The 13,833-nt window shown below is 52.2% G+C and overlaps 1 protein-coding gene across 5 annotated transcripts in view; it reads right to left on the reverse strand.

Annotated features, from left to right (window-relative positions):
* Positions 1 to 2,666: 2,666 nt before the first annotated feature.
* Positions 2,667 to 13,833, reverse strand: part of PDE4A (phosphodiesterase 4A) — a 47,248-nt gene continuing 36,081 nt past the window's right edge. For all 5 annotated transcript variants that reach the window (XM_035702392.2, XM_025457498.3, XM_025457500.3 and 2 more), the window contains 9 exons: positions 13,223 to 13,316; positions 11,471 to 11,694; positions 10,260 to 10,358; positions 9,992 to 10,156; positions 9,607 to 9,706; positions 9,327 to 9,481; positions 9,007 to 9,129; positions 8,421 to 8,603; positions 2,667 to 5,289 (listed from right to left, as the gene is read on the reverse strand). In XM_035702392.2, the coding sequence (XP_035558285.1) occupies positions 4,603 to 5,289; positions 8,421 to 8,603; positions 9,007 to 9,129; positions 9,327 to 9,481; positions 9,607 to 9,706; positions 9,992 to 10,156; positions 10,260 to 10,358; positions 11,471 to 11,694; positions 13,223 to 13,316 (1,830 nt within the window). In that variant the 3' untranslated portion in view covers positions 2,667 to 4,602. The remainder of the gene's footprint in view (positions 5,290 to 8,420; positions 8,604 to 9,006; positions 9,130 to 9,326; positions 9,482 to 9,606; positions 9,707 to 9,991; positions 10,157 to 10,259; positions 10,359 to 11,470; positions 11,695 to 13,222; positions 13,317 to 13,833) is intronic.

Raw genomic sequence — 13,833 nt, forward strand, 5'->3', positions numbered from 1 at the left:
TGTGATGCTTGATCTCGGGGTGGGGAGTTCAAGCCCCATGTTGGGCTAAAAAAAAAAAAGGAGCGATGATAATGAAAGTATCAGGTCATTATCTAGTAGTTATCATTGTGGAACAGACAATAGGTGAAGTGAGGTCTCTGCCTTCCCTCAATGGCGTTAGATCACTTCCAGGCCTCAGTTTCCTATAATAGTATATATCTCCAGGACTGCTGGAGGGCCAATAAGACAATCCACCTAATGAGTTTGGCACAGGGCACGACCCTCTAAAGGCTGGAAGAGCCAGAACCGTTTGTCCCAGACCACATAGCTTGTTTGGAGGTGGCTGATGTCAACTTTAATTTGATCTGACTCCACCCCTTCCCCAGGTTTCCCTGTCTTCTTCAGATTACAAGGCCTTGGTGCTGTGCCTCACTGCCCTAGGCCACCTTCGCCTGAGGAGAGATGAACTCCCCACCACGAGGATTTTAAAGAGCCAGCTGGTGGTCACATGCCCACTTCTGCCCTCTGACTCACATTCTCAGATTGTCACAGTGTCCCAACGGAGGAGGCATTTGGGACATCATGCTTACACTTAGGGTAACCGAGGTCCAGAGCAAGAAGACTCATCAGCCCTCCCCTGAAGCCTGAGATTGGTGCTGTCGCCTCCTGACCCTCAGCCCGACACCCTTTCCCCGACTCTGCCTCCCTTTGAAACACTCTCGGGAAAACGTCTGTCTCTTCTTTACTTCTTGCACAAAGTTCAGATTCCCTGGAAACTTCTACCTAGTTTTCCAGCCTTTTTTTTTTCTCCCCTTTCTGGGTGCAGGCTGGACCCCACTCTTCTGGGTCAGGATATCTACATACTATAATGTCTTCAAACCACAGTGAAGCCTGCAAATCTTTGTACCTGCTAAATCCTATACATTCGCCCTCTAGAGTTCCAGAACTGTACAGTCTCAGATGGGAGTCATTGGCTGCATGTTGGTACTTAAGGTAAAAGGAAAATGAAAACTCCAGCTCCTCAGTTGCACTAGCCACATTTCAAGTGCTTAACGGCCACTTGTGGCTAGTCGCCACCACATTGGATAGCACAGATAGAACATTCCCATCATCTTAGGTTTCACTGGACAGCTCTGCTCTAGACTGGGATTTTTGTTATCCTAACTTTATAGATGAGACAATGGAAGGTCAGAGATCATGCCCAAGGTCACACAGCTGGAGCTGGGATCTAAAGTACTCCCTGATAACTAGACAGGAATAGTAGAGTAGGCAAGCCAACCTCTTCTTAGATCCAAGGAAGCTGCCCTCAATTTGTTTCAAAACACACATGCTGTGAATATATATATCTTTTGACCGCACTGCACTTAACCACTTAAGTGCTGTGTATGTGTGGATCTCAATTTATCACACCGCAGAGGCAGCCAGGATTCTAAACCAAAAGCTCAAATCACAAATGATTCTGTTAGCCATATCTTTATCCCCTTGGGAAATTCTCATTAGCATAAATGAATGTCAGAAACATCGGTGAGATCAAGGGTTTGTCAATTAGGCTGATAAAGGTTGGAAAAAACAGGATCCCTTGAGCGGAATTAACAGTATTCAAATATGCGGATTGGTTAAAATATCTGAAAGTCACTCACTCCCCAACCTTGAATGAACATGCAAGTAGAACAGCTTCCATCCCAAGGCAGTCTGGTGGGTAAATTTGGGAGGATTCGGCTCTCCTGATACCAATCACAAGACTTACAGGCTCAAAGCAACACAGAGCCCTGCCCTTAAGATGTTCAGGTTTGGGGGCACTTGTCTGGCTCAGCCAATAGAGCTGATCATACCACTCTTGATCAAATGACTGTGAGTGGTCAGCCCGGGTGGCTTAGCGGTTTAGTGCCGCCTTTAGCCCAGGGCCTGATCCTGGAGACCCGGGATCGAGTCCCACATCGGGCTCCCTGCATGGAGCCTACTTCTCCCTCTGCCTCTCTCTGTGTGTCTCTCATGAATGGAATCTTAAAAAAGAAAAATAATAATAAAATCTTGGGGCGCCTGGGTGGCTCAGTCGGTTGGGCATCTGCCTTTGGCTCAGGTCATGATCCCAGGATACTGGGATCCAGTCTTGCATCAGGCTCCCCACAGGGAGCCTACCTCTCCCTCTGCTTCTATGTGTCTTTGTGTCTCATGAATAAATACATAAAATCTTAAAAAAAAATGGCCAGGAAACTGGGAATTCATAGAACTCATAGAGGTAAATAAATTCTCTTGTGCCAGTTTATCAAGTTTAATGTCTGCACGGCAGAATTTGACCAGAGAACCTTTTATCATGGCCTGGCAGCCAGATGGTGGAGGCATTATCAATCAGGCCCCCTTGAGGTTTCCAGGAATGACTCTGAGATTCCAGAAGTACCCAAGAGTTATGTCAGATACGCTGTGTAGGGGAAGTAGGGTTTACCTACGTCTGTTGGCCTCTGAAGACTGGTTTGAACCTCACCTGGAGTCCCTGAGGCAGCACCTGGCCCAGGCCTGGGGGGGGTCTGCCCCCCGCCACACAATGCACTCCGTTCAAGTTCTATCTGCTTGGGGTGAGATGGGGACAGAACCTTCCTTTTGCCTTATCCCCACCCCAGGCAGACAGCGCAGGAGAGGTGCACCCACCAAAAACAGGGTGGGAAAGGAAGTCACATAAGACAGGAAGATCAGTGAAAGCCTCGGTTTAATTGGAGACAAGATCAAAGGATTGATTATCGATCAACGGACCGACTGATTGATCGTCAAAGTGGACAACACAAGAGCAGCACAGGGCGGGGGTCCCGTGCCCCCGCTGGGGAGAGGAGCCCTGATTGGGGGTGGGGTTCCATCTCACCAGTCACACCTGGGTAAGGGGGAAGGGGCAGGCTCTGCTCAGCCCTCGCCCCCTACAATGACACGACTTCCCATCAAGCGGCAGCGCCGAATCCACCCATTTGGGGTCTATGGTACAGTTTGTATAATACAGTGGGAGTGGGTACTCTTTCTCTGGGAGACCCCACCCCTCCTTCCCCTGACTGGGTCAGCTGGGGAAGGGCAAGTTTATTTTCCCTTTTTGCCTCTGTAGAATAATTTACAAACCAACCATACAATATGTACAAAAAAAAAAAAAAGAGAGAGAGAGAGAGAGAAAAGAAAGAAAACCCAAAGAAGTCCCACTCCAGTCACTGGCTGGGACAGAAACTACTTTTGCTACAAAAATGAACCCTGTACAGCATTGTGGGAGTGGGGGTGGGTGGTACATCCCACGGGGACGGACAGACAGATGGAAGGCTGGGGGCGGCTGGGGGCTACAGTACCGTGTGCTCAGAATTGGGGGCGGGGGAATGAGAGAGAGGCCCTGCCTTGCCCAGCTGCAGAATTGGGCTGGGGGGGCATAAAAGAGGAGGAAGATGGGGAGGGAGGGGGGGTCTTTCCTTCCAAACAGTCCCCCATGGCTTGGAGAAGAGTAGCCTTGCATCTGTCTGTTGTATTGCTCCAGGAATAGCTAAGGGTGGTGGGGTAGTGTGGCCAGGTGGGGGTGAAGGAGAAATGACTTTGGTTGGTGCCAGGGTGGGAAGGGCTGCCCAGAAAGGGGATGTGCATGTACACTGTTATTGCTTCCTCCTAGGGCAAAGGGTCATGAAGGGGGTCAGGAGGATGCTGGAGGGGGGGGTGCCCAGGAGGGGGGCTCTGGGCCTGGCCGCACCCCACACAACGTGAAGGTGGGAGCTACTGCAAACCCCTCTCCTACAGCCATGGGCATCATTAAGGCAGAAACAAGAGGAGAAGCAGCTGGAAGGAGGGGTGTGGTTCAGAGCCACCCCCCCAAAATGGAGAAAACTCAAACAGAACCCAAAGTGGAAGGGGAAAGGGATGGCAAGCCAAGGGGGGGATCAGGCTCTCCTCAAACCTCAGACCCCAGGTTGGTGGTGTGAACGTCCCTCCAACACCCCCCTCTGCTACATCTTAAAGCACACAGCTTCCCCTGTCCCCCAAGTTAGTATTGCCAGGTTTGTGCAAAATGAGGTGGAAGACTTTGGGGGAGTGGGGTGGGCGGTGAACCAGAGAGGGGCTGGAGCTGGGGCCTCCCACGGTGACAGCCCCCTCTGAGCACCCTGCCCAGAATGGCTATTCCTGGTGGGGTTCCAGGGACCCTCCAAAATTCAGAAGAAAAACCTGGAGGGAGGCGTGATGCCTGCTTGGGCCCAGGCAGGGAGCCCTAGGAGGCCGGAAGACTGAGCCTGGGACCTGGGGAGGGGGGGACGCACTGGGAGGGACACAAGGGGTGTAGTCGGTGGGGGGAACAGGAGCGTCTACAGTGGCTGTGTTTTATCCTGGTTTTTTTTTTTTTTCTTTTTCTAAAAATGTAACAATTAAAATTCCAAAAATAAAATCCCTTCCGGGACCTCCGCCCCTTATTCCCCAGCCCCCACCTCCAAAAAGAGGCCCCATGGGTGGGGGTGGGGGGAAAGAGGAAAAAAAGAAAAGAGAAAAAAACCCACTTTTCTGTTTTCTTTTTTCTTGGGAGGCCCAAGAGTCTTTGAGGCAGTGGCGGAGGTGGTCGGGGGGTGATGGTGGTGGTGGAGGGAGGCAGGGAGAGCAACAGGGAGTAGGGCCTGGGACTCAGGTAGGACCTCCGGCTGATCCCCACCCGCCAGGAGCTGGGGGGGTCGGGGGGTCCTCGCCAGATGTTCCCGTGCACGCACTGCACGCCCTCTTGGCAGCCTGCTCTTTTTGGGCCCCCACCTCGGCCGCCATGGAGGGGAGGCCCGGGAGGCCCGGGGCTTCCTCTGGAGGGGGCAGGGTCCTCAAAGCAGGCAGAGGGGGGCTCTTGACAGACAGGGCCAGGGGGCCACCACAGCCCACAGCATCCACGGATGCATCTGGGGACCTGGCCTTGTCCTTGCCTGCAGCCACACTATCTGCTGAGTCTGCTTGCTGTGTGAAGCACGGTTCCTCTACCTTCACCTCCATGGGCATATCCTGGCCATCAGCCTCCAACAGGTCCTCGGCTGGGGACGGATCCTGAGCCATGGACAATCCCTGTACTTCGAATGCACCTGGGGCAGTAGACACCTCCTCCTCCTCTTCCTCCTCCAGTGTCAGCTCAAATTGGAACTTATCAGGTGGGGGTGGGTGGCCTGGCCTTCTTGGCTCCTCTTCTGGAGGTGGTGACGGGCTCTGCCTAATGGCACTGTAGTACCAGTCCCGGTTGTCCTCCAATGTGTCCAGGATCTCCTGTGCATCTGGATGGACCAGGTCAGCCCACGTCTCCCACAGTGGGTGTACAATATAGTCGATGAAACCCACCTGGAAGAGAAGGAACAAAGATAAAAACTGGTGGTCCGCTGGTGCAGATTGTCCTGCCATGCTGTGGGATCTAGTAAAATTTGCAAGATGTTGACAGCATTTAGCCTAGCAGTCTTGCTTCTCCAGATCCACCCTGGAAAAACTCTTGCACTGATAAGAAAAAAAAAAAAAAACTTTACACATGAGATGCAAACAAATACTGGAAACCTTCAGATATTGGTTGGCTGGCAATTAGTTTTAAAAAATTGTGGTACCCCACAGATAGTAATAATGACATTTTTTTACAATGAAGAAAAACTAGAAATTTAACTCCACGGCAAAGTATTGGTTAACTCACTGTGATATTACCTTTCCTCCTTGTTAACAGAATCTTGATTTTTCTTGGTGGAGGCAATGCTTCCCCCCATACAGCTGAAAACTACATTTCCCAGCCACTTTTGCAAAAAAAAAATAAAGGGGTGGCAATGTGACCACAGGTAGATGGAAGATGGGAGCTGGGGTGGGAGTAGAGGGTAGGGGTGCTGCCTCAGCTGGCAGAGACCTTTCCTCCCTGCTACGTAGCCAGAATGGCTACAGCTTCAACAGCATCTGTGACCATGAGACGGATCTCTGGGGACAGAGGCCCCACGCTTCGGATGATAGAAGTCTCCTAGGTACCTGACAATTTCATGGAGCCAAAGGGAGCTAAATTCTTTCTCTAGGCCTTTTTACATAAGAGGGAAAAAAAATGAAGGCTTATCTTGTTTGAGTCACTGTGAATTTTAACTCCTCAACACCTCAATGTCCAGCCACAGGAGAAAAACCATGTCTTCCCAGAAACCACTACCTATCCATATCTGTGAGAATACCATACAATAGTCAAAAAGAGTGAGTTAGGGGATGCCTGGGTGGCTCAGTGGTTGAGCATCTACCTTCGGCTCAAGGGGTGATCCCGGGGTCCTGGGTTTGAGTCCCGCATCGGGCTCCCCACAGGGAGTCTGCTTCCCTCTCTGCCTGTGTCTCCGCCTCTCTCTGTGTCTCTCTCTCATGAGTAAATAAATAAAATATTTTTTTTTAAATTTAGCACTTGTGATCACTGGGCCAGAGGCAAGAGGGACGTTTATCTTTGTGTGATCTATGAAAACAAAACTTTTTAAGTAACAGTAGTATAAAGAAGATTGCTAGCGGGAATGGTTACACTTACAAAGCAAACGTTTATTGAGTGTTTGCTACCACCAGACTTCAGCTCAGAGTGTGATCCCAGGGTCCTGGGATCGAGTGCTGCATCGGGCTCCCCACAGGGAGTCTGCTTCTCCCTCTGCCTATGTCTCTGCCTCTGTGTATCTCTCATGAATAAGTAAATAAAATCTAAAAAAAAAAAAAAGAATGAGCTAGGGGTTCCTGGGTGGCTCAGTAGGTTAAGTGCTTGCCTTTGGCTCAGGTCTTGATCTCAGGGTCCTGGGATTGAGCCCTGCATCAAGCTTCCTGCTCAGCGGGGAGTCTGTTTCTTCCTCTTCCTGTACCCCTCCCCCCATGTGCATACTCTCTCTCTTTTTCAAATAAATAAATCTTTTTTTTTTTTTAAAGGATGAGCTAAATCTATGTGTAGAAACTTAGATCTCCAAGTCATTGCTTGGAAAAAAGGCAAGCTGCAAAAAAATAAGTATATGTTGATAAAATTCATTTTATTTTATTTTATTTTATTTTATTTTATTTTATTTTATTTTAAGATCTTATTTATTACTTATTCATAGACAGAGAGAGAGAAAGAGAGGCAGAGACACAGGCAGAGGGAGAAGCAGGCTCCATGCAGGGAGCCCGATGTGGGACTCGATCCCAGGACTCCAGGATCGCGCCCTGGGCCAAAGGCAGGCGCTAAACTGTAGAGCCACTCAGGGATCCCCTAAAATTCATATTTAAAAAAAAAGCAGGGCAGTCCTGGTGGCTTAGCAGTTTAGCGCTGCCTTCAGCCCAGGAGTGATCCTGGAGACCAGGGATCGAGTCCCACATCAGGGTCCCAGCATAGAGCCTGCTTCTCCCTCTACCTGTCTCTCTCTCTCTCTCTCTCTCTCTGTCTCTGTCTGTCTGTCTCTCTCTCTCTGTGTCTCTGATAAATAAATAAAAAATCTTAAAAAAAAAAGCAAAACTTATTACTATTAAGTTGCACAAACAGAACTCTATCATAAAATGTATGAAATTGGTTTTCCCAGGAGCTGGAGGATGGGGGTGATCTGCATGCTCAGGGGATATTTGGAAGCATCTAGAGATATTTTGGGTTGCTATAACTGGAAGGGGAGGATGGAGACCAGGGATGCTGCTCTACACCCTACCATGCACAGGACAGCCCCTGGGACAGAGAACGATGCAGGCCCCAAATGTCTACAGTACCAACACTGGGTAAACGCTGGTCTGGAAAGGCATGCGCAGTGAACTAGGGAAAAATAGGTCTCACCAGGGAAGAGACCGGAAGTAGGGAGGGTGAGAAACTTTCACGTTCACACTTTACAAACAAGATTGTGTTTCTGTACCTCTTGTTAAGTTAAATAGCACACGATGACGAATCATTGCATCTCATTTCAAAATCCACCAAAAATCAAGGATAAGCATCTGCCTTCGGCTCAGGTCATGATCCCAGGGTCCTGGGATTGAGCCCCTCATGGGACTCCCTGCTCAGTGGGGAGTCTGCTTCTCCCTCTTCCTCTGTCCCTCCCCCCAACACCCCTACTGCCCAGCCCTCCACTGGTGCTAACTCTCTCAAATAAATAAATACGTGTTAAAAACAAAAACAAAAACAACCACCAAAAATCGAGGACAAGATCAGTGACCAGGTTACAGGGAAGCTGAGAGGCTGCATTGATGTAAGATCTGTAACTAAGAACTGGGTAAGTATTATCATTAATGCTATTTGGTGGCTACAAATGAGTTCGATCTGTGTGACTCAGGTCTCCAAGTTGTGAGTCCACAGTTTGCTTGTTCTGTAGGAGAGAACATGCTACAAATTTCCCATCAAGATGAAAAGGAAAAAAGCAAATGGAAAAACTTGACTTTGTAGAGAGGCAGGGCAGGAGGAGCTTCTAGGCCTTGAAGCTCCTGGCCAGCATGGGCAGGGAAGGGCCACCCTGCTGCCTTCCATAGGGGCTACAGAACTGTACCTGAGACTTCTCTACCGAGGCTGTGTGCTTGTCGCACATGGGGCTGATCTCCATGCCCCGCTCACGTTCACGGTCACCCTGCTGAAAGAACTCGGCCATGATGCGGTCAGTCCACTGGCGGTACAGCTCCAGTGGCTTGGTGGGGTTGCTGAGGTCTGCACAGTGCACCATGTTCCGAAGGACCTGCATGAGGTGGGGGGCCTTCAGAGGCCATGCCCCTATTCCAGTGTGGGGGCTCATGCTCCCTTACCACCCCCTTTATGGGGAGAGTGTGAAGGGGTAGTGGGGATATGGAGGGAGGGAGGGGAAATGAAGAAAGGAGACAGAAAGGTAGGGGGAGAGGAAAGAAGGCTGCGTTGGGGGAGGAGGAGACAGGAAACGGTTAATGAAGGAAGGGAAGAAGAAATGAGGAGGGATGGCAGGAGATGGTGGTTGTGAGGGAGAGATGGGAGGGAGAGAGAAAAGAAAGAGACAGGAAGATGGGCAACAGGGGAGCCAGAGGCTGAGGGAGGGAAGCCACCCAGACCCAAAGAGCAGAGAGGAAGAGAGGAGGCCTAGACTCCTTCTATGGTGTGTGGGCGAGCACCTGGATACGGTCAGAGTAGTTGTCCAGCAGGAGGACCCCCGAGCTGGTCACTTTCTTGGTCTCCACCATGGTCTTCAGGTCTGCCAGGAGGGTCATGTGTTTGGACATGTCCGTGGCCAGCACCTGCGGGTTTGGGGGTGTCACAGGGGCTGCCGAAGCCCTGTGCCTCTCAAGTTTTCACTCTACACAACCCATCTGCAGCCGCCACAGTCCTCCTCCCCCACCAAGGGATGCCTCTCCTTGGGGCAACCAGTTCTGTACTCAGACCCTGCGGCTCCCCAAGCCTCAAAGGCATCGTCCCCTCCCCCGGCCCCGCCCACCATGTCGATGACCATCTTGCGCAGGCTCTGCCGCTGGCGCTTGCTGAGGTTCTGGAAGATGTCACAGTTGTCTTCCTGCAGCAGCTTGAAGCCCACGGCCAGGTGGTGGTTCTCCAGCACCGACTCATCGTTGTACATGAGCGCCAGCTCCGAATCTGCAGCCCAGGCCCAGGCAGGGGGTCAGGGGAGGGCAGGAGCCAACCGGGAGCCTTGTGGGGTGGGGCAGCGAAGGCCCCGCCTCCAACCCGGCAGGCCCCACCCCCGTGGGGGGGCCACTCACTGGTGTTGATGAGGAACTGGTTGGAGACCCCAGGATGGTCCACATCATGAATGGCAGCCGCGAAGAGGGCGGCAAGAATCTCCAGGTCCGTGAACACAGCCTAGGGGCAGAGAGTGGGGGTCGGAGAGAGATGGGTTAGAAAGATTAGGGAGGGGTCTGAGAGACAGGATAAGAGAGAGATGGGGGTGTCACAAAGGGGGGATCAGGAGAGTGAAATAAGGATCAGAAAGAGGAACAGGATCAGAGAGGGATGGAGGTCAAAGACCTAAGGCCAGATAGACAAACAAGATATGGGAGATGGGGTTGGGGAGACTCGGGGGCCAGACAGACAAACAGGACATGGGAGATGGAGTGGGGAGGGACTCGGGGGCCAGGCCGTGCTCACATCTAGCGCGGGTGTTGCCAGCAGCACATGGGTAGACTGCAGCACATCGGCCGCGTGCAAGCTGTTGTGGTAAGCCACATCGGGATGGTAGTGGTCCTCCAGGGTCAGCATATAAGTCACCATGGTGTCCACTGGGATGCGGAACTTCTTTAGCAGGTCCCGTTCCTGAGGGTAAGTAGGTATGGGGGGGGGGGCAGTGATTCCTGCTGGCTCTCTGCTCCCCACCCTGCCCCCTCCCTCATGCTCTGCTCCACTCAGCCCATCTTACCTGAAATATCGTGTACATGATGCAGCTGAGTGAACGGCCTCCAGCATATTCTGAGACGCAGAAGATGTTCAGGCCCCACTTGTTCAGGTTCTCCAGTTCCTGGTGGAATCGGAGGCCAGAGGTCACAAGACCCAGGGCCAAGCCCCTACCCACTTGGGTGATCTTCACCCCTCTTGACTCTTTCCTAGAAATTCAGAGCACTGGTCTGAAAAGAGCACCATTATTGCTCACCCAGTGGGTGACATGCTCAGCAGCACAGAAGTTACTGTCCATGTCCTACTGGGCCAGAAGATAACAAAGCAACCACAGCAACTGTGGACTGAGTGATGATTATCTGCCAAGCATTACACTGCTTGATCTCATTCACTTGGTTTGAGACCTAAAGCTCATAGGAACAAGGAGACTTACCCAAGACCCTGCATCTCAGTGGCAAAGCTGAAACGTGCACTCAGCTTGGCTGGTCCCAAAGCACAGTTTAACCTCTGAGCTAAACTGCTCAGGGGGAAAGAAACATGGGCTGGTTTTCCATGTCTCCCTAGAACCCAGAACAGTGCCAGCATGTAGTAGGTGCTCAATAAGCACTGGGTGAGTGAATGTGGCACTGGCTACTGCTGGCTTGCACGTTACAATAGATGTCAGCTGAGGGAGCCAACAAGAAGAGTGCACCACGTCCTGCCATACGAACCAGTGTGAGAGCCTCTTGGCTTTAGGTATCATGGAAGAGCCAGGGGCTGAACCCAGATCTGGCCTGTAGTGGATGCTATGGGGCATCTGCCGAGATCCCCTTCGCTGACCAGAGTATGCTTCCCCACCTGCTGGGACTGTTGCTTAGCAAGACTCATGCTGCTCCGTTCTCCAGAAAACTGCTCTTGCCCCTCCCCACAGGAGCTACACGGAGGAGGCAATGCTGTCCGCTCTGGGGGCAGCCCACCACCAATGACTGACACAGCACTCTTGCCTCAAGGTGGGCTCAATTCTGTGGCGCTGTGCATGCTCCAGAGCTCCTCATGGGGTCAGGCTCAGGCCAGACTCTAGCTGACACTGTCTTATTACTTAGCTCCTTCCCATCCTGCTTCCTCTACTCTCCTCTCTCCTTGGAGTCTCATAAACCAGGATACCTGAATCTTCATTTCAGACTGACCCAGTGCCCAGCCATGGTTTGGGCCTGTCCTGTCCCTCTCCAGTGCAGCCCCTGCTGAGCCGCCACTCACTTGGGCCAGGAGCTCCTCTTGATCTGTCTTCACCCCAAAGCGGGGGATGCTGGAATCATTCAGGCTGCTGCTGTGCATCAGTTTCTTCACCCCTGTGATCTGAGACATGGGCTGGAACTGCGGCCCAGGGGGCGGGGGCTGCTGGGAGGGTCTCTGACGTGGGGCTGGCTGTTTTTCTCGATCCTTCATTGTGGGTGATGGAATCTCCACTTCGTTCTGCTTGTCTGCAGAAGATGGAGGAGAGGCAAGCATGAGTAGCCCGCAGAGACCCCCTCATCTGGCCCTCAATTCCCCTCCCCTGCTCCCCACCAATGCCCTGGGAAGCCTCACTGGGGAGGGCAGACCCCTTTGGGTCATGCTGTGTGTTACTTATAAGCTGGAAGCCAGAAGGAAGGGATGAATTCTTCTGAGAGGTGGTGGGCTGGAGTGGGGACCCTGGAGCTGGTCCGGAGCTATGGGGTGGCCCCAGTCGAATCGCCAGGTTTGGCAGGGGGGTGCCATGGGAAGCCAGGAAGCGGGGTGGGGATGCTAGAGAGAGTCGCTGCCTGTTCTGTGTAGGCAGGGAAACTTGTCGGGCAGGGGAGACACCCTCGTGGTGCCCAAGAGCGCTGGTGGGGGTGGAGAGCACTGGGAGGAGGGAGGGAAGGGTAGTCTCTGGCTCCATGAACTCCCCCCACCAGCCCACCCCTCTGCCACCAGCCTGCCTGGGGGCCAGCCCCAGGAGCCCTCTTCCTGAGCTTTCAAGGGCTTCCAGAGCCCAGCCCGGGCCACCCATTGTGACCTGGGGCCCTGCCAGTCCCCAAGAAGGCCTAATAGGGGTTATTTGCATGCCATGCTCCCATTGGCTGGATCTCAGAACTCTCCATGGCCACACCCCCACCGGCGGGACCATTTGAAACTCTGAACCCTTCTCTTGAGCTCGGGAGCAGGGCTGGTCTCTAGAATTTGGAAACCTCTGGTGATCAACTGAGAGGATGAAATTACCCTGAGTTCGTGGGGGATAGTCTCAGCTTGGGCTCTTGGGTTCAGAGATTAGGATGAGCTGGAGCTCCCCACGAGCTTGAGGTTTGTAATGAATTTGAGGTGTTCCATATAACTGTGTTGGTATGGGAAAGTCTGGAGGAGGGCTCTACTGAATTTGGGGGTCATATCAAGGTGGGGGATTCTACTGAGTTTGGGAGACTGTTCAGCCTGGAGGGTTTTTAAAGTTTGGGGGACTTTTCTGGGCTCTTAAGGACAGCAGTTCTCTTAAGTTTGAGAACCCTAAAAAAAAAAAAAAAAAAAAAAAAAAAGTTTGAGAACCCTACTGAGTGTAGGCATCTCAACGGTTCTCCCAAGTCTGAGAACTTACTGAGTGTAAGCGTCTCTCTTGAGTTTGTGGGAGGGAAATCTGAGTCTGGACATTCTGCTGAATTGGGGAAGGCTTCAGCCTGGAGGCATTTAAAGTTTAAGAGTTCTATTTTAGTTTGTGGGTTTCTTGAGGTCTTGAATTTGAGAGTTCCATTGAGGTTCCACTGAGTGTAGAGGGGCTTTTCTGCTTGGAGAGATATTTTTATGTGGAGGTTCAATAAAAGTTGACATCCCTCTGAGCGTGGGGGCATCAAGAGTATCTAGAGCATGGTAACCTTGATCTTTGAGGAATTAAGGGGCAGAGTCCCTTGGGCAGATGTCAGCAGTAGGACCTGTGGTCTGGGGCAGTCCCCCTCCAGTCCTGGCACACAGCCTCCCCACAAAGTGCTGCCCCTCACTCACCCAGGAATGTGGTGGAGATGTACTCAGAGACCTGGTTTCCTGACCTGCTCATCTCTGACAGGTGTGTAAGTTCACGGTTTAACATCCTCTTGAACTAAAGTGAAAGAGGCAAGAAGGAAGGAATGATGGGGAGACAGGGCATCAGAGGGTGGGGGAGGTCAGCCCCTCCCAAGAAACTTCTAAAGACCCCATGAGTCCCTCCTACTTTGCTATTTAGCCAACAGAGCCCTCAGCAAGCTGCTGGAGGGGAGGGGTCAGCCTTTCCTCTCCTCCCAGGTCTGGAGGGGGACCCCAGGCTTAGAAGTCAGGACTCAGCTAGCATACTCCTCCTTCTTAAGGAAGGGGGGGCACCCCTCCCGAGACTTCCTCCTCCCCAGGGCCCAAAGGAGGAGCCAGAGGGGCACCTGTGGAAGGGAGGGGCTCCTGCCTGCCAGTGAACCAATTGGGTGTCAGGAGAATCCCGTCGCCATGGTGATGGGAGTCTCCTTAGCAACTCCCCCTCCAACCAGCTGCTGAGCTGGGGGAAAAGGGGGCAGGCCGCAGGCCCCTTAACCCTTGCCTTCCCAGAGCTACCCTGGCCCAAGTCTTCCCAGATAGAGACCCCACTTCCA

Source organism: Canis lupus, chromosome 20 (assembly GCF_003254725.2).
Source record: "Canis lupus dingo isolate Sandy chromosome 20, ASM325472v2, whole genome shotgun sequence".
Classification (NCBI taxonomy): Eukaryota; Metazoa; Chordata; class Mammalia; order Carnivora; family Canidae; genus Canis; species Canis lupus.